Below are 22,241 nucleotides of genomic sequence, written 5' to 3'. Positions count from 1 at the left end.
CCAGAAGGTTCAACCACCGGCAGGTTCAACCACCAGCAGGTTCAACCACCAGAAGGTTCAACCACCAGCAGGTTCAACCACCGGCAGGTTCAACCACCAGAAGGTTCAACCACCGGCAGGTTCAACCACCAGCAGGTTCAACCACCAGAAGGTTCAACCACCAGAAGGTTCAACCACCGGCAGGTTCAACCACCAGAAGGTTCAACCACCAGAAGGTTCAACCACCGGCAGGTTCAACCACCAGAAGGTTCAACCACCGGCAGGTTCAACCACCGGCAGGTTCAACCACCAGAAGGTTCAACCACCAGAAGGTTCAACCACCAGAAGGTTCAACCACCGGCAGGTTCAACCACCAGAAGGTTCAACCACCAGAAGGTTCAACCACCAGAAGGTTCAACCACCAGAAGGTTCAACCACCGGCAGGTTCAACCACCAGAAGGTTCAACCACCAGCAGGTTCAACCACCGGCAGGTTCAACCACCGGCAGGTTCAACCACCAGAAGGTTCAACCACCAGAAGGTTCAACCACCAGAAGGTTCAACCACCGGCAGGTTCAACCACCAGAAGGTTCAACCACCAGCAGGTTCAACCACCGGCAGGTTCAACCACCGGCAGGTTCAACCACCAGCAGGTTCAACCACCGGCAGGTTCAACCACCAGCAGGTTCAACCACCAGCAGGTTCAACCACAGGGAATCATTCTGTCCTGCGATATTTAAAGAGTGACGTATCATTCGGCCGTGAAACAACGATCCTGGAATAGAACCGGGATCCTGTGAGTAACCGTTAGCATCGTTCATATACGGTGCAGCCTTGTTAATTAAGTTTTCCTTTGAACCTGGTTGTTTGTGTCGTCTGCGTGACTCGCACTGTGACGACACATGAAGATGCTCCTTTGTAGGACTGACGTCACCAACATGCGTCTCACGTCGCATTTTACGTAGAGTGGGTGAAATCCACGGCTGTCTTCCTAACTCAAGAGAAAAAGAACAAAAATTAACACCAAACGTCCATCAACGTCTGAATCAAGAGAAAGAAAGATGAATTCAGTTTAGTGACGTCATACTGCAGCGGCTATAAAGAAGCATGTGAGAGGTTAATTAACAAGGCTGCAGCATCAATGACTCATACTAACGGTTACTCACAGGAATCGCGTTTCTATGTCATGATAGTTACTTTTCTATTTAAATATGGCAACCGCAAGGACTTGTGGGACGGAATGATCTCCTTTACTTTGCTAAAAGATCGTCCCGTGCTTTCTATTCTATTTCTATAAATATTCCAAAGCAAATTTGAGATGTCGAATGCAGCCCTCATCTGTTATTGTGAAGGCTAGAGGAGCGTACCGGAAGGAGGGTTTGTGCTTCCGGGTCTCCGCGGTCTGTCTTCTTGTAGCTCAGTTAGCATGTGCGGCTGTGTTATCATGTCCAATTGCGGCTCGCGGACATCTCATTGGACATTTGGACAGAACAATACCCGGATGTAAGAAGGATATCGATGTGCTTTTAAAGGCCGACATGGAGCTGCGGAGAGAAGCAGGTCGGTTTTCTTTCTTTTCTGACAATGTCGTCGCTGCTAAGCTAACCTTAGCTACAGCGTCCACTTACAGCCTGTTAGCACCTAGCAGCTAACTCCTGCTAACACCTCTCGCTGCGTGTCGATCGATCGATTATTGTGTTCACGAGACTTTTGGTCGCTTCCTGTTTGAGGAAACACTGCAGCAAAGTAACGAAGTACAATTACTCTACTACTCAAGTACTAATAACAGCGACGTCACTTAAGTGCGTCTGTTCTCTGCCTGCATCTACTGTGACTGTGGTATAAGTACTCTGCTAAAGTACTAATACCACAGTACGTTTCTACAGTTACTGAGGTGTCAGTACTTTAACAGAGTACTAAAACCAATGTTATTTTGGGGTCTTCTTAGTTTTAGTCGCGTTTTTTCTCATAGTCACATATCACTTCTGATACTACTACTATAAGCACTAATATTACGACTGCTTTTACTAGTCAGTCATCTTTAAAGTCAATTCCAATGTTAACCCGTTTCTCTCCATTGCAACATAAAGGTGAATCCACATAGTAACTATAATAAAGTGCAAAAAACGTTTGGGAAACGTTATATATATATATATATATATATATATATATATATATATATATATATATATAATATTCCCAGGTGAGCTGGCTGTTGTACAAGCCCTGCAGGGGGGTGGACAGTGTACATGATGGGGGGGGGGTTCCTGCCTTCTTTGGTTTGTGGAGGACGTTGAGGCTCCTCTGGGCTTCCTTCCCCAGCGATGTTGTGTTGACTGTCCCCCAGAGGTCCTCTGATGGACACCCCCAGGACTTTAGTGCTCCTCACTCTTTATCATCACTATTGACTGTTGTGCCCCTCCGGAAGTCAACAACAACAACGTCCTTGTTCTTTCTGTCACAGTTATTTACAGTTGAGTTGTGGGAAACTAATGTCAATGAACAGCAACATACAAGTATTTTTTTGTCCCAATGAATGAAGGCTGCGTGGAGAGCAGTATAGATTTCATCCTCTGTCGACTATTTGGCACAGTATGCAAACTGGGGCGGGGGGGGGGGGGGGGTGGATTTGACACGACTAACCGCTCAAAGAACTTCCTGTTTATTCAATTCAATTCAATTCATTTTATTTTGTATAGCCCAAAATCGCAAATTACAAATTAGCCTCAGAGGGCTTTACAGTCTGTACACATGCAACATCCTCTGTCCCGAAACCCTCACATCGGCACAGGAACAACTCCCCAAAATATGAAAAAAAACCCTTCAATGGGGAAAAAAGGGAAGAAACCTTAGGGAGAACGTCAGAGGAGGGATCCCTCTCCCGGGATGGACAGACTGCAATGGATGTCATGTGTACAGAATCAACAATGTAAAAGATGTACAATACATTCAATTTCTCTAACTGAAATGATACAAGTAATTGCAAGTAGCAGAAGAGGTGTACGGCAGGACCACTGCAGGGACAACCTCCATCAGATCGAACCACCATCCACAGAGGCTTCTGTGGGGAGGGAGAGCAGAAAGATGTTGGTTTTTGATGACAGTAATATGAATCATATTTAAAGTAATGATGATGGCAGCAGCAGGTGTCAGCAGAGCCATGAGCCAGGAGTTAGAACCGGGGTCCGCACGAAACTATGATCCACGGAGACCTGCTAGGCGAGAAAGCACAAAAAACTCCCGGAAAGAAGCTTAATTAGTGATGTACATTAATAAAGCATGGATGATTGTGGGAGGAGAGAGTGAGAGTGAGAGAGGGGCTCGGTGTGTCCTAAGAAGTCCCCCGGCAGTCTAAGCCTAGAGCAGCTTAACTAAGGGCTGGTCCAGGCTAACCTGAGCCAGCCCTAACTATAAGCAATATCAAAGAGGAACGTTTTAAGCTTTATCTTAAATGAACTGACCGAGTCTGCCCCCCGGACTGAAAGTGGAAGCTGGTTCCACAAAAGAGGAGCTTGATAACTGAAGGCTCTGGCCCCCATCCTACTTTTTAAAACTCTAGGAACCACAAGTAGCCCAGCATCTATGGAGCGTAGATGCCTTGTAGGACAATACGGTGTAACAAGCTCTTTAAGATAAGACGGTGCCTCACCAGCAAGTGCCTTGTAGGTGAGGAGAAGTACCTTAAATTCTATTCTTGATTTAACAGGAAGCCAGTGCAGAGAAGTTAATACAGGAGTTATATGATCCCATTTCTTAGTTCTTGTTAATACACGTGCTGCAGCATTCTGAATCAGTTGGAGAGGTTTAAGCGATTTACAAGAGCAGCCTGATAACAAAGAATTACAGTAATCCAGTCTAGAAGTAACAAATGCATGAACTAGTTTTTCTGCATCACTTTGAGACAGGAAGTTCCTGATTTTTGATATATTCCGTAGATGAAAAAAGGCAGTCCTTGAAGTCTTCTTTATATGAGAGTTGAAGGACATATCCTGGTCGAAGAGAACTCCAAGATTTCTGACGGTGCTGTTGGATACCAGAGCAATTCCATCCATAGAGACTGTATCACGTGACAGCTGACTTCGAAGGCGCTCTGGGCCTATCATGATAACTTCCGTTTTTTCCGAGTTTAACATCAGGAAGTTGCAGGTCATCCAGGTTTTGATGTCTCCAAGACAGTCCTGAAGTCTAACAAGTTGGTTGGTGTCTTCTGGCTTGATCGATAGATACAGTTGAGTATCGTCTGCATAACAATGGAAGTTTATGCGGTGTTTTCTGATAACGTCGCCCAAAGGAAGCATGTACAGGGTAAATAGAATCGGTCCAAGCACAGAACCTTGTGGGACTCCGTGACCAACATTCGTGGTCCTCGATGATTCACCGTTCACAAACACAAACTGGGATCGATCCGATAAATAAGATTTAAACCAGCTGAGTGCAGTTCCTTTGATGCCAATCAAGTGTTCCAGTCTCTGCAGCAGGATACGGTGATCGATGGTGTCAAATGCAGCACTGAGGTCCAGCAATACAAGAAAAGATACAAGTCCTTGGTCCGATGCAAGTAGAAGATCATTTGTAATTTTCACCAGTGCCGTTTCTGTGCTGTGATGCATTCGAAATCCTGACTGGAAATCCTCGAACAAAGCATTGTTTTGTAGAAAGTCACATAATTGATTCGCGACAGATTTCTCCAGGATCTTAGCGAGGAAGGGAAGATTAGAGATGGGTCTGTAGTTAGCCAACACCTCTGGAGCTAGGGTAGGTTTCTTCAGAAGAGGTTTAATTACAGCTACCTTGAAGGACTGTGGTACATGTCCTGTCAACAAAGACAGATTCATAATATCCAGTAGGGATGTGCTAATTAACGGAAAAACTTCCTTAAGCAGCTTAGTTGGAATCGGATCCAGGAGACAAGTGGAAGAGTTGGATTTCAAAATTGTAGAAGTCAGTTGATCAAGGTTGATGGAAGAGAAACCATCCAAGTAGGTATCAGGGCCCACGGCTGCGTCCAAGGATCCTACATCCGCGGACGGGTTGGCTCCGGTTGGGGGTAGTAGACCATCAATTTTCTCTTTGATAGTCAGAATCTTATTATTGAAGAAGTTCATAAAGTCGTTACTACTGAGGTCCACAGGAATACACGGCTCGACAGCGCTGTGACTCTCTGTCAGTCTGGCTACAGTGCTGAAGAGAAACCTGGAGTTGTTTTTATTTTTCTCGATTAATGATGAGTAATAAGATGCTCTTGCGTTACGGAGAGCCTTCTTATATGTTTTAACGCTGTCTTGCCAAGTTAGCCTAGATCCTTCTGATTTGGTGGAACGCCATAACCGCTCAAGTTTCCGCACAGTTTGCTTTAGGTTCCGGGTTTGAGAGTTATACCAAGGCGCGAACTTCCTTCTTGTTGCCATTCTTCTTTTGAGGGGAGCAATACCGTCCAGCGCCATTCTCAAAGAGCCTGTGGCAGTATCGACAAGATGGTCGATTTGTGACGGACTGAAGTTTTCACAGGAGTCTTCTGATATCTTGAGACAGGACACTGAACTTAGAGCAGAGGGAATGGTTTCTTTAAATGAGGCTACAGCGGTGTCCGATAAACATCGACTGTAGAAACCCTTGGCAGGAGGAGGAGATTCTGGCAGTAGAAATTCAAAGGTTATCAGACAATGGTCGGACAGGAGAGGGTTCTGTGGAAAGATTGTTAAGTGTTCTATCACAATACCATACACAAGAACCAAGTCGAGGGTGTGGTTAAAACAATGAGTTGGTTTGTTTACAGTCTGACAGAAACCAATTGATTCCAGCAAAGAGAGAAATGAAGTACCAAGGCTGTCGTTATCGACATCCACATGAATGTTAAAGTCACCCACTATAATTACCTTGTCCGTTTTAAGGACCAAACTCGTTAAGAACTGTGAAAATTCACATAAAAATTCAGAATAAGGACCTGGGGCCCTGTACACTATTACAAAGAGAACCGGCTGGATTATTTTCCAGGTTGGTTGTGAAATGAGTTATAATCCAGTTTAGGTTTAAGGTTTATTAAAAGGCAGGAGTCATAAATAGCTGCCACTCCACCCCCTCGGCCTGTGCCTCGGGGGATATGAGTATTAACATGACTTGGAGGAGTCGCTTCATTTAAGCTAAAGTACTCCCCATCCGATAGCCATGTTTCAGTAAGACAGAAAATATCAACATGGTTGTCAGATATTAGTTCATTTACTAAAACAGCTTTAGAGCACAGAGATCTAATATTCAAAAGACCCCCTTTAATTCTCCTAGTTTGTTGCACAGTTGTATTGTTACATTTAACTTTGATTAAGTTATTAAATATAACTCCTCGGTTGTTTACCTTTAACTTAAATAACGGTGTCCGTGGGGCAGAAACAGTTTCTATAGAGTTAATTACGCTGAGTGACTGCTCGGAATGAAGCGCAGAGAAGTGTGTAAGACTGCGACTCTGCTTCCTGGTCTGAACTCTGGGTCATGGATTAAGTCCATTAAGAAACTGGGTCAGGTTCTTAGAAATGAGTTGAGCTCCATCCAAAGTTGGATGGATGCCGTCCCTCCTAATCAGACCAGGCACTCCCCAAAACGTTTTCCAGTGATCAACGAAGCCCACATTATTTACTGGGCACCACCTCGACAACCAGCGGCGGAATGACGACATGCGGCTATACATGTCGTCACTGATCAAGTTTGGGAGGGGGCCAGAGAAAACTACGGTGTCCGACATTGTTTTAGCGTATGTACACACCGATTCCACGTTAACTTTTGTGACTTCCGAGTGGCGTAACCGGGAGTCATTACCGCCGACATGTATTACAATCTTACTGTATTTACGTTTATCCTTAGCCAGCAGTTTAAGATAAGACTCAATGTCGCCCGCTCTGGCCCCGGGGATACAAGTGACTATGGCCCCTGGTTTCGCTAACTTCACGTTCCTCAGAATGGAGCTACCTATAACCAGAGTTGGCTTCTCAGCGGGTGTGTCGCTGAGTGGGGAGAAGCGGTTTGAAACGTGAAGTGGTTGGTGGTTAACCGTGTGCTTCGACTTAGACTTATGCTTATTCCGGACAGTCACCCAGCCTCCCGGCCGCTCGGGGGTTGCCGGGGGACGGTTAGCAGGAGCAAACGATACGTCTATGTGGTCCGCACCGACTATAGGAGATGGCTGGTTAACAGCGGCTACCTCCATGGTGCGGAGCCGTGCTTCTAACTCACTAAGCCTCGCCTCCAAGCGATCAAATATACTGCACTTCTTACATGTACCATTATCCGTAAGGGAGGCAGAGGAATAGCTAAACATGTGACACACCGAGCAAGAGAGAGCAGGGGAGGTAGGGAGGGAAGACATCACAATGTTAGCTGCTAAGCTAATGCTAAAAGAGGTAGCGCTAACGCTAAACAACGTCTAAGCAACTATTCGTTTAAACGACAAAGTGCTGGACGGCGAGGCGTTTAACAACGTCTCACGTAGATAATTCGCCGCTTGTACTGACAATATCACGACAGAATCAACTTGGTATCGCTAGAGCTCTGAAAAAGTTCAAGACATCAAACACGCTGTCGACAGGAAGTGACGCAACAGACTCACCGCCTCCTTGAGCACTCGTTGGGGTCAGTGCCAGCAGACGATGGTCATTCTATCAAGACGGAGTGGATTTCTTGGGCACAGCTATGATGATGCTGGCCTTGAAGCACGATGGAACAATAGTTTGTCTTCAACACACAACCAGCGATGTTATCTGGACCTGTTGCCTTGCAGGTGTTGATAGTCATGCCAATCTATGGATTTTGTGATTTATAATTGTGTGTTTCCTGTTTCCCGAAGACGTCCAGCAGATGTTGGTGGTTAAAGAAGAAAACCAGGAGTGGAGCTCCAGCTTTGACCAGGAGGACCCGCAGCCCCCCCACATTAAAGAGGAACAGGAGGACCCGCAGCCCCCCAACATTAAAGAGGAACAGGAGGACCCAGAGCTCCCCAACATTAAAGAGGAACAGGAGGACCCAGAGCCCCCCCACATTAAAGAGGAACAGGAGGAACTTCAAGGGCTGGAGGAGGCGGACATCACCACGTTCATTTTCGCTCAAGTGAAGAGTGACGACGATGAAGAGGATGCTCGGTTCTCACAGCTTCATCAGAAACAAACTGATGGAGAGATGGAGACAGAAGGTGATGGAGAGAACTGTGGAGGACCAGAACCTGACAGGAACTCTGGTCCAGATAGTCCTCCAGAATCAAATAATACCTATGAGAAGACTGAACCGTACTCTGAACCTGAGGACAGTTTTGACGTTGAGTTTTGGAAAGAGACCAGGAAACACCAGTCAGGGTTTACGTACCAGAGAAATAGAAAAGTTTCTGTGGATGATGGATTTAAAAGCAGCATAAAAACATTTAGCTGCTCTGATGACAGGACTGAAGCTGAACTCACGACTGATGATGGAGGTGATGGTGATCAACCTCCATCAGGTCCAAAGCCTCTTAAAAGTGAGCAGGTCTTTGTGAGAGATCCAGGCTGTAACACCGACATGAAGCCTTCCATCTTCTCTGAGTGTCACCAAAGATCCGAGTATGGTCTCACTCTGCCGACCCACGGGGACCCCCCTGCATTAGAGAAACCATTTGGCTGCTCCCTTTGTGGTCAAATAATTGACAAGCAGGAAAGCATACATTCTCACATGGTGTGTCATATGGGGGAGAAACCTTTCCGCTGCTCAGTATGTAACACAGACTGTGGTGACAGCGAGGCTTTAGTTCAGCACATGAGGATCCACACGATGCAGATGCGGTTTAATTGCACAATTTGTGGTGAAGAGTTTGCATGGAGGAGACATCTGACCAAACATGTGGAAGTCCACAAAATCTACAGATGCAGTGTTTGTGAGCAGAGATTCACTTGGTGTAAACAGCTCAAAGATCATCGATGTGTCGGCCGTCGTTTCTCAAAGCTTCATCACCCTCAAACCATGGAGATCAAAGAGGCAGACCTCCCAACCGGCAGATCAACTGACGATATGAAAGCAGAAGCTGATGGAGAGGAATGTGAAGGAAGAGAACCTGCCCAAAACTCAGGTCCAGATACTGTTGATGAGACAGGAGACTCCTCTGAACCTGAAACTGATGACAGTGATGGTTGGAAGGAGACAAAGGAACATCAGCCAGGTTCAAGATGTAGCGCAGGAGAAAAACCATTGAGTTGCTCAGAGTGTGGGAAAAGATTTAGGAAAAAGACACATCTAAAGATACACCTGAGGTCTCACACAGGAGAGAAACCGTTCAGCTGCTCCGTTTGCAAGAAATGCTTTTCACAAAGTGGAAACTTACAAAAACACATGAGAATCCACACTGGGGAGAAACTGTTCAGCTGCTCTGAATGCGGGAAAAGAGTTGGCTCCCAGGAAAGTCTGAAGAAACATATGAGAATTCACACAGCAGAGAGGATATTCAAATGTTCAGTGTGTTGTAAAAGATTTCCTGGCAAGTGCAACTTGAATGAACACATGAGAAACCATACAGAAGAAAAGAGATTCAGCTGTAGCGTCTGTTGCCAAAGATTCACTTGGTTTTATCAGCTGAGGAAACATAAGTGTGTCGGTCATCAGTCCTCACAGCATCATCAAGATCAGACTGAGGAGAACAGAGAGGCGGAACCTCCAGCCGGCAGCTCAAGTGAAGAAATGAAAATAGAACCAGAGAGGCCCTTTGGTCCAGAACCTGTTGGCAAGACTGGAGACTCCTCTGAACCCGAGACTGATGACAGTGATGATTGGAAGGACACCACAGACGGGTTTAAACTTTAAGCACAGGGGTTCAGGCTGGGGAGACACTATTTAGTGTGTTGCTACTAAAAAAAGTGACTTGCTTTGGTCCTCATAGGTTCATCAGTCCAAGGAGAACAGAGAAGTAGAACCTCCAACCAGCATCGCAGCTGAATAAATGAAAGGAACAATAACTTCTTGCATCTATCGATGATTTACACCTGGGGGAGGATTATTTTCATCGTTTGTGTTTTACAAGCCACATCATATTTGCGTGACAGTACACAGAATTCCTGGCTCGGTATGTTTTTAATACATTAAGGGAATGGAACTTTTTAAATAATCCACAAATGAGAGTTGTATCATGACTTAAATTTAACCCGATGTCAACAACAAAATACTGTAGAGCAAGTGTCTCAAACCTCACAAACGTGTTGGACAATATGTCCGTGGACTGGTGATGGAGATGTAGACAGGCTTCTGTCCTCTGGTGCAGCGAGTCGTGGGCAGTTGGATGAGCTGAAAAGACGCTTGGTGACGCTCGGGGAAAATGTCAAGAGGGATAAGCGCATGTTATTAGGACATCATCTGGAAAAAAGTCTTCTGTATTTATGTGGTGCAATGCGGTGGTTGAGGACCACTTGGTTGCAGGTAAACTCAAATTCCCGAAGAAAAAAACCCAAATGAATATACACTCACCGGCCACTTTATTAGGTACACCTGTCCAACTGCTCGTTAACACTTAATTTCTAAGCAGCCAATCACATGGCGGCAACTCAGTGCATTTAGGCATGTAGACATTGTCAAGACAATCTCCTGCAGTTCAAACCGAGCATCAGTATGGGGAAGAAAGGTGATTTGAGTGACTTTGAACGTGGCATGATTGTTGGTGCCAGAAGGGCTGGTCTGAGTATTTCAGAAACTGCTAATCTACGGGGATTTTCACGCACAACCATCTCTAGGGTTTACAGAATATGGTCCGAAAAAGAAAAAACATCCAGTGAGCGGCAGTTCTGTGGGCGGAAATGCCTTGTTGATGCCAGAGGTCAGAGGAGAATGGCCAGACTGGTTCGAGCTGATAGAAGGGCAACAGTGACTCAAATAACCACCCGTTACAACCAAGGTGGGCATAAGAGCATCTCTGAACGCACAGTACGTCCAACTTTGAGGCAGATGGGCTACAGCAGCAGAAGACCACACCGGGTGCCACTCCTTTCAGCTAAGAACAGGAAACTGAGGCTACAATTTGCACAAGCTCATCGAAATTGGACAATAGAAGATTGGAAAAACGTTGCCTGGTCTGATGAGTCTCGATTTCTGCTGCGACATTCGGATGGTAGGGTCAGAATTTGGCGTCTACAACATGAAAGCATGGATCCATCCTGCCTTGTATCAACGGTTCAGGCTGGTGGTGGTGGTGTCATGGTGTGGGGAATATTTTCTTGGCGCTCTTTGGGCCCCTTGGTACCAATTGAGCATCGTTGCAACGCCACAGCCTACCTGAGTATTGTTGCTGACCATGTCCATCCCTTTATGACCACAATGTACCCAACTTCTGATGGCTACTTTCAGCAGGATAAAGCGCCATGTCATAAAGCTGGAATCATCTCAGACTGGTTTCTTGAACATGACAATGAGTTCGCTGTACTCAAATGGCCTCCACAATCACCAGATCTCAATCCAATAGAGCATCTTTGGGATGTGGTGGAACGGGAGATTCGCATCATGGATGTGCAGCCGACAAATCTGCGGCAACTGTGTGATGCCATCATGTCAATATGGACCAAACTCCCTGAGGAATGCTTCCAGCACCTTGTTGAATCTATGCCACGAAGAATTGAGGCAGTTCTGAAGGCAAAAGGGGGTCCAACCCGTTACTAGCATGGGGTACCTAATAAAGTGGCCGGTGAGTGTAAATGCAAGTGAACAATACAATAATAAACTGTCAATGAAATTAAACCGTTGTAAAATGGAATATAATAACTCATTTAAATAAAGTACAATAGTTCTCTAAAAAAATGAATGCTAAGAAAAAAAGAAAAGCAGGGAAAATATCCTACTTGTGTTTATTTTATTTTTAATTTCATGCCGCACAAAATGTCCTCCCGTGATCACGTTATTACCTCTGATCGGAGGGGTTGGACTCCAGAGCTGAAAGCACAATCTCTCAGTCTCTGAGAGTCAAAAGTTAGAAAGTCTGTGAAGACACATATTATTATTGTTATTATTGTTATTGAGAATGAAATGTTAACTGAAAAATCTCAATGAATTATGATACTTTCTTCTTTCACAAAACGTTGCTCTCTGTAGTTTTTTCTCCCATTATTCATTGCTGAAATCATCTCTATTTCTGCTTACTACTTGTTGTGGTCCTGGTTATGATGGGAAACTATAATCAAGACACTTCTCACCTGGTCTAATATAGATTCATAAAAGTTAATGTTTTTTCGCTCTGTGAAAAACAAGTAAATAACTAATAAAATAAGTTTGTTAACTGACTGGAGTTTAGTATGACTGTTGCTAGGCTACGCATTGTAACAGGTCCATCAACCCTCAAAATAATGTCACATAGGGTATATACATGGTTATTGTTTGTACCTCATGGTCATTTCTTCAAGAAAACCAAACTACAAAGTGCTATATGTAAGTGCTAATAAAGTGCTAACTAGTCCAGTTCTAGAAATAGTTAATGCTCAAAACCAGTAGTATTAACTTGTACTTTATTTTGAAGGCAGTGACTTATACAAATGTCACACTTTGTCTAAATCAGTCATTTGAGAATATATAGAATCATAAAGCTAAAAAAGACTTGTGATTTAAACGTGAGCGCAAGTTTTAACTGCAGCTTTACTCATCTACGCACAGACCAATAGCATTCGAGTTAAAACCCACGTGATACCACTCGACCAACCGAGTCTCTGCCTTCCAGCCAGGACGATGATATCGTCTCCATACTGCGGACTAACGAGAGACGTAGCTGCAAATTACAAATAAAAAGACGGTAGACTTACAATAAGTGCATTTCACCCATAAGAATATAAACTGTCACCTTCATCCACTTGTTGTAGATAAAACTAAAGGAGGTACCTCAGCTTTGTAGCTGGTTGAGATGGAGCTTGTTTGAACTTCTTAATACAACGAACCTGTACAGTAAACACACTGCGAGCCAAACATACAAAACAAGATGGTACACAAATTTGTAAATGTTATTTTGCAGTTTTATTGTGAAGGCTAGAGGAGCGTACCGGAAGGAGGGTTTGTGCTTCCGGGTCTCCGCGGTCTGTCTTCTTGTAGCTCAGTTAGCATGTGCGGCTGTGTTAGCATGTCCAATTGCGGCTCGCGGACATCTCATTGGACATTTGGACAGAACAATACCCGGATGTAAGAAGGATATCGATGTGCTTTTAACGGCCGACATGGAGCTGCGGAGAGAAGCAGGTCGGTTTTATTTCTTTTCTGACAATGTCGTCGCTGCTAAGCTAACCTTAGCTACAGCGTCCACTTACAGCCTGTTAGCACCTAGCAGCTAACTCCTGCTAACACCTCTCGCTGCGTGTCGATCGATCGATTATTGGATTATTATATGTGTGTCAATGGGCTGCATCCTCATGAAGACCCGGCCTTCTGGTCTACGTGGGCCGGGTCCTTCTCGGCGGTCTGACCTACGGGGGACTTCCTGTTTGCGTCCTTAGCTTTCTATGCCCATCCCGTTGCCTAGCAACCTGCTGCGTTTGACAGTAAACGTCTTAAAACCCGGATACACTTGTACAATGCAACAAAAGAGACAATCTTCTTATTTTTTCATTTGATTTAGGACGATATGCTTCCGGAGAATGAACATTTTACGTTAAGTTTTAATTAAATAATAAATATTATAATCTTAAAGGAAATCATTCAATACAGTAAGAAAATAACACAGCAGAACACATTAAGTTGTATGCACAGTAGGGCTGCAACTAATCAGCTCTTCCTCCGATTAATCAACTAATTAATCAACACAATTATTAAATCAATCAGGAATCGTTTATTGCCGTCATGTGTCAGACTTTGACCTGGCGGTTGGTGCCTGAAGGCAGACAACGTAGTGCAGGAATAAGGTTCAAATATAGTGAAATGTCTCAATGTGGAAATTTGAACTTTAAATGTAAGTGAGGTACATTATAAAATGTAATCATAATACATACATTAAATAATAATAATACAAATTAAAGTACAAATAAAGTCTTAAACTACCAATCGAGTACGTTGAGGATGCTCTCCTTCAACACTCCTTCCATCTGAGGGAGGCTTTAATAATCACGTTGTGGGCTTTAGTGTCCTAGTAAATCTCTGGTAACTGTGTTGATTTTAAATTATTTTTCATACAATCTTTTGTTTGAAGAGTGCTAGACTACTCTGATCATCCACTGATTTATATATTTATATTGCACTTAACAAAACTGAAACAGCTTTAGACGTTCTGTTTTACAACATTAACATCAACATTCCAACACTAAACTCAACATAGAGTTTATAATCACACTAAACTAAACACACACAAAGGCCATTGGGTGGAGTCGAACCCAGGAATTGTTTTTAAAGTCTAATTACTAGAAATGTTACTTTGATGAGAGAAAGTCATAAGACACTCATTGTGACAGCCGACTGTTTAATCTCATTTCATCATAATCTTTTACTATAATGTAATTATTGTTTTGTCATTATTATATATATTTTATTAGGATGTCATAATAGTTAGTGTTATTATGTGCTTACATTTTAATACATTAAAATACATTAATTAATGAATTAGCAGAGATAGGCATCCTTAATCTAATATTTTACTGGTTCCGAATAATCTATTAAATGTGTGTTTCCTTTTTAGAGGTCCAGCAGCTGTTGGTGGTTAAAGAAGAGCAGGAGTGGAGTCCCAGTGTGGACCAAAAGGACCCAGAGCCCACACACATTAAAGAGGACCAAAAGGACCCAGAGCCCACACACATTAAAGAGGACCAGGAGGAACCAGAACCCCACCACATTAAAGAGGAGCAGCTTCAAGGGCTGCAGGAGGCTGATCTCACCAAGTTCACCTTCACTTCTGTGAAGAGTGAAGATGAAGAAGAAGCTCAGTCCTCAGATCTTCATCAGAGACAAACTGAACAGATGGAGACAGAAGGTGATGGAGAGTACTGCGGAGGACCAGAACCTGACAGGAACTCAAGTCCCGATACTGAGACTTCAGGCTCGTCTCAATCTGAGCCTGAAGAAGACTGGATGGATCCTGCAAGAAAAGCCTTCAGCTGTTCTTTCTGCGCCAAAACATTTAAACAGAGAGGGAATCTGAACATACACATGAGGACTCACATGGGAGTGAAACCCTTCGGCTGCTCCCTGTGTAGTAAAAGGTTCACTCAGAAAGCGGGTCTGGACTACCACCTGAAAATCCACACGGGTGAGAAACCATTTGGCTGCTCCCTCTGTGGTAAAAACTTTCGACATAAAGGAGCAGTAACGTCTCACATGACGACGCACTCGGAGGTGAAACCATTCAACTGCAGCATCTGTAAGAACAGATTTCGGGCCGAGTCGCAGCTCCGGGTCCACAAGTGCGTGGGTGAGCGCCCACGGTTCCTCCGAGGCCGAGCAGGCCGACGCGGCGAGCCTCTGAGCTGCTCTGAGTGTGATGCAACGTTTCCCAACAACTACCTCCTGGTGACCCACGTGAGGATGCACAGAGGAAAGAAGCTGTTCACCTGCAGCGTCTGCGGCCAGAAACGTCAGTTCAGCTCCCACCTGGCGATACACATGAGGACCCACACCGGGGAGAAACCTTTCAGATGCTCCGTGTGCGGCAAAAGATTTTCCCAGAGGGGAATCATGTCACAACACATGGCGGTCCACTCAGGGGTGAAGCCGTTCAGCTGCGCCGTCTGTGGCAGGAGATTCTTTTGGCATTTTCAGATTAAGAAACACAAATGTCTCGGGGAGCTCTCTCGATTCAAAGGAGGGGACTTTATTGGAGAGGATTGTGACGGAGAAGAGGCAGCAGGCAGCTCAGAACCCGTTAGACATCCAGAACCAGGTACCAATAAAGAGACAAAGCCATCATATGTTGAGGACATTGTTGACATTGAATTTTGGAAAGAGACCAGGAAACACCAGTCAGGGTTTACGTACCAAAGAAATAGAAAAATCTCAGTGGATGATGGATTTAAAAGCAGCATAAAAACATTTAGCTGCTCTGATGACAGGACTGAAGCTGAACTCACGACTGATGATGGAGGTGATGGTGATCAACCTCCATCAGGTCCAAAGCCTCTAGAAAGTGAGCAGGTCTTTGCGAGAGATCGAGGATATAACACTGATATTAAACCTTCCAGCTTGTCTGAGTGTCACCGAAGATCTGAAGACGGTCTCACTATGCAGACCCATGGGAATTCCCCTGCGGGAGAGAAACAATTCGGATGTTTATTTTGCGGAAAAGCACCTGCAACGGTGGGATATCTGTCAAGACACATACCTGTTCATATAAGAGAGAAAACGCTCAGCTGTGTAGTTCGTCAAGAGAGATTCTCTCCGGAGCGTGATCTTGTTGATCACAAGTGCACCGGCGAGCCCTCACAGTTCTGCGATGATGCTGGGTTGACCGACGGATACCAGAGCACCATGGGGTTTAATCTAGAGAACCAGCTGCAGGTTCCAATAAGACTCCACACGGGACTGAAGCCATTTGGTTGCTCTGTTTGTGGTAGAACGTTCGCAGAGCATGACAGCTTGCGTTCTCACGTGATGTGTCACTCGGCGGAGAAACCTTTCCGCTGCTCCGTGTGCAACACAGGATGCAGTGACAGCGAGGATTTGGTACAGCACATGAGGAGCCACGCGAGACAAACACAGTTTAGTTGCACCGTTTGTGGAAAAGAATTTGCATGGAGGAGACATCTGGAAAAACATCTGGAAGTTCACTCGAGGGACAAAGTCTACAGCTGCAGATATTGTAAAGAAAGATTCAGTTGGCATTATCAGCTGAAATATCACCAGTGCGTTGGCCATCGGGCCTCACAGCTTCACCAGAGACAAATTGGGGAGCACAGAGAGGCAGAACCTCCAGAAGGTGACAGAGAGGACTCTGAAGGACCACAACCAGACCAGCACTCCGACATAGATAATCATCCAGAACCATATGCTGGAGAATCCTCTGAACCGGAGACTGAAGACAGTGCCGACAGTCATTTCTGGGAAGAGAGCTGTGGACGTCTGTCGGGTTTCAATTCTCTGAAAAAGGATGTCCCTCAGGGCAATGGTACGTTTATCAACCACTACAGAAAAAGTCCCAGGGGAGGAGATCCATCTACTGAGGGAGGAAGTCCCGACTGGCACAAGGACCCAGAGCCCCCCCACACTAAAGAGGAACAGGAGGACCTCTGGACCAGTCAGGAGGCAGAGCAGCTTCAAGGGCTGGAAGAGGCTGACATAAAGATCTCATTTACTGTGAAGAGTGAAGGTGATGAAGAAGAAGCTCAGTCCTCACAGCTTAATCAGAGACAAACTCAACAGATGGAGACAGAAGGTGATGGAGAGGACTGTGGAGGACCAGAACCTGACAGGAACTCCCATCCAGAACCAGCTACTGATGATAGTGTTGATAGTGATTTTTGGAAGGAGACCAGAGAACCTCAGTCGGGCTTATACTCTCTGAAACGTACTGAAATCTCTGACACAATTCTGGGATGTCACACTCTCAGCAAAGATGTCGGAGCACCAGAGAGAGACCACAGTGTTGACAGTGATTTCTGGAAAGACAACCGGATGTCGGCCCTCAACTCCCTGAACAGTTCTAGAGTTCTAGAAAGTGAAACCAGGTTCACTGTCACAAAACCCTACACTTGCTCTGAGTGTGGGAAAAGATTCCACCACAACTACAACCTGAGGAACCACATGATGCACCACACGGGAGAAAAGGCCTTCTTTTGCTCCATGTGCGGCTTAAAGTGTCTCTACAAGTCCCACCTAGAGATCCACATGAGGACGCACACCAGGGAGAAACCATTCCCTTGTTCTGTGTGCGGGAAGAGGTATGCGCACAAGGCCAGCATGCAGTCCCACATGGCCGTTCACACCGTGGAGAAGCAGTATGTCTGCGGCGCCTGCGGCCGAGGCTTCGCCTGGTACACAGAGCTGAAGTACCACCAGTGTGCCGGCGAGTCGCCGCCAGGGAGCGCCGGTCAGGAGCACATCGAGTGACCAGGCTTAGTTTTTACAATGCCAGAAAAAATCAGTTGGCAGTAAAGGATCTGATGAAGAAGCGACAGATCCTTCGAGGAACTGGTTGAAATGTTTTTTTTTGATTTAGAGACTATTCTGTCAATAATCTTTCAATCAAATCACTCATTGATTTCACTAATTGACACTGCTGGTTTTTGCGGTTTATTTAAAAGAAAAGGATTTAGGTTGAGAAAGTTGAACCTAAATTACCATATCACTGTAATGTGTGACCATTTCTTTAGATGACAATAAACTCAACTTTTGAACTCTGGTGGCGAACTTCCTGTGAGTCTTGGACCATCGTCCCACCCCATTGGTTAGATGGTCTTTGAATAACCACACTGTAAAAAAAAATCACCGTAATACTACAGGAATAATCTATAAAATAACCCAGTACGGGCAGAACATGCAGACTCCACACAGGAAGGCCACTGGGTGGAGATGAACCCAGGACCTTCTTGCTGTGACAGTGCTGATCACCACACCACCGTGCGGTCCTCGTGTTATTTTACCTTAATTTTTGTTTGGCAGCCGCCCATTCTGAACTGAATAAAAGGTTCACCGCAGCAGGAACAGGTTTTAGAAGCTGCCGAATGTTTAATAGTGATGGAGCCCTTCCGACGAACTGCCTACTCCGCCATTCTCTAAACGTCCCCATCCCCTGCTTTATGGTCTATTGGAGACCTGTCAATCAGTGTGTAGCCCCGCCCTTTGACCCGAAGCTTTTTGAGAACCTGATAATAAAGATGAAAGTTAAAAACAAGTTCAAATGAAGATGGTATTTTTGCAAGGAAATACACACTCCTGAGGTGGTTGCTATGGAGACGTAAGAGCACTCTGATAAGCTGATCCTCAACTGTCATATGAGATTTCTTACTACACATCGTGTAGTTTTATTCATGGTTGATTTTATATATATATAAATTAGGGCCGGGACTTTAGCGCGTTAATTACGATTAATTAATTACAATGTGAATTAAGATTAATTAATTACAAAAAAAATAACACATTAAACATTTTTTACGCATTTTTACACTTTTTTTTGCACCGCGGAACGTTTCTCACTGGATGAGTTTCGGGGGGACCGATTATACTGGAGCACCAACTAGCGTCCATGACTTCAGACAACAACAAACCACAGTGAACATGAACGAAGAAGCTGACGAGACCGTGTCGGGTGGCCCCGTGAATGGGAAATCTTCTTATAATAAACACACGGATGGAAGCGTCGATAAGAGCGTGGTTGTGTGCAAGCTGTGCAACAAGGAATTCACATCGAGCCTCAAGTATCACCTCAACGCAACACAATTAGCAGCTAGCGTGGACGTACAAGGACCCACACCCAACCCACACTGCACCAGATGACTGGTTTAAGGACCAGGGTAACTAAGTCCACGTCTGAAAAAATAACCAATGTTCTGAATGTACTTGAAAGTATTGGTCTACTTAAAAAAAACCTAGTTTACAGAAGGTCTACTTACCTATAGGCTACCTGAATATCTGAAAATACTATATTTCTAAATATGCTATTTCTACACTGGAATTGGTTCAACAAAAATAAAAATCCATGTGAAAAAAATTACTTCTCACTGTTCTCAGGTCAAATATGTATGCAATTAAAATGCGATTAATTTCGATTAATTAATTACAAAGCCTCTAATTAGATTCATATTTTTAATCGAGTCCCGGCCCTAATATAAATATATACAGCTTTATATAGTATAATACAACATTACTTTTGTCAGGGTATCTGATGTGAGAAAGTAAATCTAGCAGCAGTTTCTGACAATGTTCACATGAGAGCCACACACACACACACACACACACACACACACACACACCCGGTGTGACCGCTGCAGACTCTCACATCGTCCCAAGATGCGTTCAGGAACACTAAACGTCCCAGCTGACACAGTAAAATATAGAAATCATGAGAACACCACAAATTTCCCGTGCCCTTGAGCGAGGCAGCGACCCCCTGGAGGACGCCACAGACCAGCTGGGAGATGCATGATGGGAAAGAGTTTGTTTAAATCTAGTTTGAGATTCAAAGATCAAACCTGAGGCCATGAGTTCAGGGCAGGACCTTCATTAGTACGATTGTAGCTGAAGCTGATTTAAGAATCCATTTCTTCTCCATATTCTTAAATTGTCTTAATAATAATAAAGATATGAAATAGTCTTTTTGTCTGCATTATCTTCTTCTTGTCTCCATTGTTTGAGGCGGACAGGAAGTGCTCCGTCAGCCTCCAGATGGTCCTGTGTGCTTTTCACAGGACACACAAACAGAGATCATGTGTGTGCGTGTCTGTGGTTTTTAGCGACTGAATCTGCAGGATTTTAAACTGATGATCGTCTTTAATCTTCATCATTTATCTGATTAACTCTTTTCTGTTGAACACCGTTTCCCACGATGCATTGCATGGCTGCATTGAACCCTGTAGTCTTTTAAGAAGCACCTTAATCCTCATGAGTCACTCACTTCCTTCTCTCATGCTTCTCCCTCCCTGATAGAATAAATACTGTTAATCTGCTTCCAATGTTATTGTGCAACAGGCATTTTCCTCATTTTTGTTTCTTCTGATGAAGCTAGGCTTCCAGTGTTTGTGCTAAGCTAAGCTAGTTAGTGCCTGTTTTCCTACATCTGCTGCTCTTATTTTAATATCCAGAGAGGAGACAGACGGTTCAGGCTGTAATCCGGTGTCAAAGATGGATTAGATCAGATTAAAGATCCAGAGGTTTGTTCACTCCCTGCTGAACGTCTGGATCCAAACAGACTTCAGATCTGCTCTGGACGAAGGCGTGTGGGAGTTTTGGCTTCGGGTCAAGACGATTACACTGAACAGGACTGTAATCATCACAGATTTGGATTTTTTTCTCTCTGTCAGCAGTGATTTTCAGATTAAAGGTTTTAGTTTGTGGTGGGAGGACGATATTAAAACATCTGCTCTCACATGAAACCAGAAGATGTGACTCCAGTTCAGCTTTGTCTGTTGGGACGTTTATTGCTGCAGGATTGTGTGAACGGAAAAGGGAAAAGGTATCGAGTTAAAGACAATACGGGCCGATGACGACCGACTTCCTCCCCTCACACCACACGTCCTGCTGCTGTGTGCCACTGACAGGCGGCATGCTGGGACCTCATTCACAATGCTAATGCTATTCACGGGGATGCTAATGCCCGGTGAGGGGAAGTCCAGCTGAGAGGGGGCAGGGAGGCTTTCTAAAGTAGATCCTACAAGCACCACGTTTTGTCTTATCGGCGTATTATCAGCGATTAAAAGTACTGGAAAATACTATATACATCATATACATTTGTTTTTATCTTTTACATGGGTTCATCCGACCTGAAGCAGTTTAGTATTAACGCTACCTGAATGTTCATGAATGTCAGAGGTGACACACTGGACTTTACCTGTAGATTACAGTATATACTTAAAATTACACATTATATTACAATATTCAACCCTATGTAATATAGTTCATGGGATATTTCCAATAAGCTGAACCTAGTGTTGGGATCCATCAAAGAGAACTGGTCATAACCGGCTCGTCCAAGGCGGTAATTATTCTGCCGTATTATCCTGTTTTACCCTTTAAGACCCACCACAGCAAGTGTTTACTGTACATGGTCCTATCAGCACGCCGTCATTTCCCACGTTGGCACAGGCTAAAAAAAATAACACATTCATACACAGACCCTACATCTCACACTAGAGTGTCGTCCTACTGGGTCTCTCTCTACGTCTACATATTTGGCCCCTGCTGACATCACTGATGACATCACTGCAAGGTGCGTTTCCCTGACATGCCAAAAGGAGAACAAACAATAAGTGTTTTCCTTCCAGCAGGAACCAAAGAGGCTCTGACTTCTCCCTGTGAAGACAATGACAGACCTCAGCAGGGGAGGCTAAAACAAGGGTTCGATTTTCTCCAAGACATCATTTTCAGATCAGATTACAAAGAAAACAAATGTTTTATTGTCGATCTTTAACCTGTGATTTGTCTGCTCGGTTTTGATTGGTCAGGTGAGAATGTTAGTTCCAACGGTCAGAGACTTTCAATGTAGTGACCATCAGGGGGCGACTCCTCTGCTCCCATAGACGTCTATGAGGAAATGACTCTACTTCTGTGTAGTGACCAGCAGGGGGCGACTCCTCTGCTCCCATAGACGTCTATGAGGAAATGACTCTACTTCTGTGTAGTGACCAGCAGGGGGCGACTCCTCTGCTCCCATAGACGTCTATGAGGAAATGA

General features: G+C 44.5%; 1 protein-coding gene across 2 annotated transcripts; it reads left to right on the top strand.

Annotated features, from left to right (window-relative positions):
* Positions 1-1,156: 1,156 nt before the first annotated feature.
* Positions 1,157-22,060, top strand: LOC119219184 (zinc finger protein 27-like). 2 transcript variants are annotated; one of them, XM_037474159.2, is made up of 3 exons: positions 1,157-1,538; positions 7,810-13,178; positions 14,605-22,060. In XM_037474159.2, the coding sequence occupies exons 2-3, from the start codon at positions 12,944-12,946 to the stop codon at positions 17,961-17,963; spliced, it is 3,594 nt and encodes a 1,197-aa protein (XP_037330056.2). In that variant the 5' UTR covers positions 1,157-1,538; positions 7,810-12,943; the 3' UTR covers positions 17,964-22,060. The 2 variants fall into 2 exon arrangements, with proteins under 2 accessions (XP_037330056.2, XP_062414358.1); XM_062558374.1 differs by lacking the exon at positions 7,810-13,178.
* Positions 22,061-22,241: the final 181 nt, after the last annotated feature.

Source organism: Pungitius pungitius, chromosome 17 (genome assembly GCF_949316345.1).
Source record: "Pungitius pungitius chromosome 17, fPunPun2.1, whole genome shotgun sequence".
NCBI classification, from domain to species: Eukaryota; Metazoa; Chordata; class Actinopteri; order Perciformes; family Gasterosteidae; genus Pungitius; species Pungitius pungitius.
The sequence above is the reverse complement of the archived record's forward strand: the minus strand, read 5'-3'. Positions and strand labels throughout refer to the sequence as shown.

Bases quoted from the DNA above. Each gene is read 5' to 3' on its own strand.
- LOC119219184 (XM_062558374.1), top strand. From the start codon at position 1,304: ATGCAGCCCTCATCTGTTATTGTGAAGGCTAGAGGAGCGTACCGGAAG. The intron at 1,539-14,604 runs GTCGGTTTTCTT...TTTCCTTTTTAG, and splicing joins GGAGCTGCGGAGAGAAGCAG to AGGTCCAGCAGCTGTTGGTG.